General features: G+C 39.8%; 1 protein-coding gene across 3 annotated transcripts in view; it reads right to left on the reverse strand.

Annotated features, from left to right (window-relative positions):
• LOC107748303 (progressive ankylosis protein homolog B-like) overlaps positions 1-4,559 on the reverse strand; it is a 23,649-nt gene extending 19,090 nt beyond the window's left edge. For all 3 annotated transcript variants that reach the window (XR_001640918.1, XM_016563048.1, XM_016563047.1), the window contains exon 1: positions 4,192-4,559. Coding sequence is in view for 2 of the 3 variants with exons in the window: in XM_016563048.1 (XP_016418534.1) it covers positions 4,192-4,287 (96 nt within the window). In the remaining variant the exon portion in view is untranslated. The remainder of the gene's footprint in view (positions 1-4,191) is intronic.
• Between the last annotated feature and the right edge of the window lie 937 nt (positions 4,560-5,496).

Here is a 5,496-nt window from a genome sequence, read left to right on the forward strand (position 1 = left end):
TGTAGCAGTTCTTCAACAGCGATGTTAGCATGTCTTCCTTCAAACAATTTTACCCTTGTATGAATCCTAGCTTCTCCCAAAGTTCTGTCTGTGGGATATTATTTTATACCTGAAGAAGTTCTACAGACGTTCTAAGAAGATCTACAAGACGTTCCTGGGGAATGCTGTTCCTTTGTTATTCTAATGGAATGGACCATTTGGTTCACACCTTTATAGACACAGTTACATCATTTCTTTCACAGAATGACCAACTGAATGTTAAACGACCAGGTTTCAGCAGCGGCCATTCAACTGAGACTGCTTTACTGTCGGTAAGTATAGCCCTGCAGACAGTGAAAGCTGATTCCAAATCATCAGTTCTTATTCTGCTGGATCTATATGCCACTTTTGACACTGAACCATCAGATTCTCCTGTCTACCATCACAGGATCTGCACTCCGCTGGTTTGAATCTTATCTCACAGGTAGGTCTTTCAGGGTTTCCTGGGGAGGAGAGGTATCCAAAGAGCATCAACTGGCCACAGGGTTTCTTCGGGAATCAGTTCTTGGACCCTGTCTGCCATCACAGGATCTGCACTTCACTGGTTTGAATCTTATCTCACAGGTAGGTCTTTTAGGGTTTCCTGGGTAGGAGAGGTATCCAAAGAACATCAACTGGTCACAGGGTTTCCTCAGGGATCAGTTATTGGACCCCTCCTCTTCACCATATACACTACATCACTGAGACTCATTATACAAGCACATGGTTTCTCCTACCATTGCTATGCTGATGACACACAGCTCTATCATTCATTTCAACCAGACAATCCAATAGTAGCTGCATGGATCTCAGGCTGCCTGGCAAACATCTCGCATGGATGAAGGAACACCTGCAGCTCAACCTGGCAAAGACTGAGCTTCTCGTTTTCCCTGCCACTCCGACTCTACAGCATGAGAGTCTAGGTTCATCAAAAATTATTCTTTGGTGACCAGCTGACCTTCAAGGACCATATTGTAAAGACAGCTCAATCATGCAGGTTTGCATTGCACAACATCAGGAGGATCAGGCCCTTCCAAACAGAGCATGCTGCACAACTTCTTGCCCAGGCCCTTGTCATTTCTAGGCTGGACTATTGCAATGCTCTTCGGACCTCAACAAATGATTCAGAATGCAGTGGCACGACTGGTCTTCCATGAGCCCAAAAGGGCCTACTTCACACCTCTCTTTATCTCCCTGCACTGGCTACCGGTTGCAGCTCGCATCAAGTTCAAGACATTGATGTTTGCATACAGAACAGCCACAGGCTCAGCACCCTCGGACCTCAACAAATGATTCAGAATGCAGTGGCACGACTGGTCTTCCATGAGCCCAAAAGGGCCTACTTCACACCTCTCTTTATTTCCCTGCACTGGCTACCGGTTGCGGCTCGCATCAAGTTCAAGACATTGATGTTTGCGTGTGTACTGGACCGAGTCGAAATAGTCTTAGTTATTGGACCCGCAACCCGCCCATGCTTGTCACCATCCAGCCCGCACCCGCATCACACCCTACACATGAATATTATTCCACCCGTTACATCAAATATTTGCGATTCACCTGCATGTACCCACCCACATGCAGGACTCTGGCTTCCCCCTTGTGGACACTAACATAATAGACAACTCTGGCCCCAGAGAGTGATTGTAAATTAAGTTTACATTAAATATGTTTGAAATTTCATTCAGCATCTTCTGAGATTTCATTGAAATCCTTCTAATAAAGTCACTGAATTAACCATTAACTGTTAACTTGATTGCGTTGCCATCTGCGTGTGATTTTAGAGCGTTGTTGAGAGAGAACAAAAATTTATTGGAAACACACTACCGCTTACCTGACTCTGCCTGAGAGGTAAGGAAAAATACACTTACCTGAGATGATTTTTTTATATCTCTGAAATATATGAAAGTATTCTTTAGTATAGTATCGATAGTAGTAGATAGTATTCTAACAATCTTTTAATGTATTATTGAATAAAATATTAGTTGATTATCAAAGAAAGAAAAAATTAATAGCCATAATATGGACTTTTGTAAATGCTATGCTACTCTGATGCTCAGATACTGTGATTTCCTTCTCACATTGCTGATTTCACCATTAACTCTTCACCTGAACAGTTTATGTTGCTGTATATGGTATCATTGTAACCATTGACCATCAAAACATAGGGGTAGACATCACCTTTTCGGTGTTATCCTGTTTGGTTCAGGAGCTATGACACAAAATACATAATTTGGTTATGGCGGAAAGTAAAATGGTCGCCATGGCAACCACAATGAGTTTTTGCGACGGCTCCATTTCTGCAAATGTTTGGGGCCGCAAACTATACAATTGTACCAAGTTCCATGCTTTTATGAAAAAGTGAACATTATTTTCACATATCACCTGGACTACTATACGAGTAACACATCTTGGGTATTCTATAGTCTTTGCTATAGCAGAGCAAGAACAAGAGAAACAAAGAGACAATGAGTGCTGATAAAAATACACCCACACGTTAGTTACATAAGACTAATCCTTACCCCGTCTAACTCCTCGCTCAAACACACACACACACCGATAAGACTGTCACTTTCCTAACACTAAATGACATAAACCTAGACACATGTTAAACTTCAATGTATACCACAGACTAAGAGCAAATATAAAACACTGCCTGAAACTACTGTATTTATCAAACCCAACTTGGTTGAGCTTTGTAAATGAACTTGATGAACCATCCTTTGATTACTAACCATTCAGTGCATATCTGAGGTATGTCCTGATAGCATAAAAATATAATCAAATACTGAAAGCCCGGGCCATCCTAACAACTTTCAGAGATTATCTTCACAGTGAAACTTTCAGTTAAATATGGCCCACTGTGAATTATTTTATGACGAGTGCATTATGACGAGCATCTAGTTGTGGCATACATATTCAAACAACAAAGACATAACAGAGCTCCTAACATGCCTTTTCACATATTTCCCTGTTGGTTTAACAGTAGTGACATTGTGCAAGGACAGCTTGTGCCATTTATGGAACTGACAACAGGTTCAAAAAAGATGTTATCACATGGTTAACTGTAGTATGAAAAGTATAAACATTACACATAATGTATGTACTGTATGTACATCTATGCATGTACAATTTCTGTGCACTGTTTTTGTTGCTACCGGTTTGGAATTAATGCATGTAAAAAACACTCATCTTAAAGATAAAGGTAGGTCTTGACCCCATATTTCACTTAGGAAATCTACTGTAACTGTTTTTTATTCTAAGCAGATGTGTTTGGAAGTTTCCTCTGACTCAATAACCAATTCGTAACCTGTAATTTAGCCTTTGTTTTAAGAAAGAGTTGCAGTCTTGGCAGAATGTTATGCAAGGGGAATACTCATACACACAGAGATGACATCCTCGAGAACTGACTTAAAACCCATTGCATTTTGGGAAATTCAATCAATAATTAAAAGCAATTGCAGTAGACACCAGAGATAGAACATAGTTTTATTTGCAGCGATGCCTGATAAAAGGCATCTTGACAACAAGTTCTCAGAATTTGGCTGACACTTCAAAGCAATTTGCACTTAGGGGAGGCCGGGGCTAGCTGTCACACTTTTAAACTAGTGCATATTTCTCAGGGTATGGCTTCTTAAGTCTATGCAGATACACACCTTTTAATCTGAATCTGCAAATACACTCAACTATTGAACATTTCCATTATTAGTGTCAGGAATTCTGCATTCTGGGAATTGGCAATAGATTGTCACAACGTAACTTGCCGTTAAACCACGCAAGCTTTTCAGCTGAATTATGAAGGACAAAACAATTCACAAAATAATACAAATGTATAAAGGTAACATACAAAAACACCAAACCACAAAAAAACAATAAACCAACACAGGTCAACTATTAAAATCTAGGCTACCATTTCCTTGCTCAAGGGAACAAGGGCACGTTACGGATCAACGCTAGTAGGATGTGAACCTAAAACCTTTAGATTAGTAGCTCACCACTACGCCACCCTAAGATTAATGATCAATACTAACCCAACATTACTGGACTCAACCTGACATTCATGCATCTAAACAAGCCCAAAGTGTATATTTACAAACATTTCACAGGTGTTCGCGCCGTAAAAAGCGGTTGCGTGTCAAAATCGCAGTGTACAGGTTCAAAGGCATCATATCTCACCTGTTCTCCGAAGTCGATGGCTATATTTGTAATGGCTAGCGGCAGCAGAAAGCGAATAAGAGGCCAGTACGCATTGCGTGATAGACAGTCCATCATGATAAATGATGACAATACTATTTAAGGCATTCGTCCGTGAAGAGTCGCTTTATGGTTTGCGGCTTTCAGCTGCCTGTAGTGAAACTGGAAAAACTGGAGACATTGTCATTCCCAGCGCTTCCGATGAGAAGGTCATCCAAACATTTCGCATTATATCATCATGTCATTCACCCGCGAATTAAATCTCACTGCCACGAAGTGCTGATGCAGGAAACAGCTGAACATGAGCATTTGGTGTCTAAAGAGCTGAAGCGCTGTCGGCTGTGTTTGCTTGCGCGTGTGTTATTTATACTCGTGCAGAACACACGTGGGGCGTCACAACACCCTTCTCCAGCTGTTCGCGTCAGTCTGCTGGAGTGGTACAAAGAATGAAGAGCATTGATTTATTGTTTCTTATGGAACATTAGTTCGTCTTTGTCTTAGAAAAATGCTATTTGAATAAGATGCCAACGGAAATAGTTTAATAAGTTACAGTGGAAAGTTATGTGTATATTATTTTTAATCTCTGCTGCCCTCTACCGAATGTTATTTGGAGAGACAGGCCGGGGCAACTCACAGACGACTATAAATCTACCTGCCATTAGGTTGATGATACACTGGGCAACTTTTTGAGCAATGTTGCTGTGCAACTTTGGGAAATGGTGCCGTCAACGGGCAACCAGGTGAGACAAAGGGCCCACGACCGATCTAAAATATCCAGATAGAAATTTGTTACCCATTCGTAATGGGAAAGTGCCCAAGCAACACTGCTCAAAAGAAAAAGGTGCCTGGCAAAATTGCTCAAAAAGTTGCCCCGTGTATCATCAGCCTTAGTGTCTTATAGGCTAGGCATAGCCTATTATTTGAAATGGGTTAAAATCCCTTCATTAAAATATATCAGTATCAGCTAGATACTTTAATGAATACACAGTTTCATTACATATTTTAAAGATTAAAAAATAATATACACTACCAGTCAAAAGTTTTTGAACAGTACGATTTTTAATGTTTTTTTTTTTTAAAGAAGTCTCATTTGTTCACCAAGTCTGCATTTATTTGATCCAAAGTACAGCAAAAACAGCAACATTTTGAAATATTTTTACTATTTAAAATAAGTGTTTTCTAGTTGAACATATTTTAAAATGTAATTCATTCCTGTGATTTCAAAGCTGAATTTTTAGCATCATTACTCCTTATTACTCATAATAATAATAATAATAATAATAATAA

The sequence above is a fragment of the Sinocyclocheilus rhinocerous genome, unplaced genomic scaffold (genome assembly GCF_001515625.1).
Source record: "Sinocyclocheilus rhinocerous isolate Xijiao unplaced genomic scaffold, SAMN03320098_v1.1 scaffold1762, whole genome shotgun sequence".
In the NCBI taxonomy this organism is placed as follows: Eukaryota; Metazoa; Chordata; class Actinopteri; order Cypriniformes; family Cyprinidae; genus Sinocyclocheilus; species Sinocyclocheilus rhinocerous.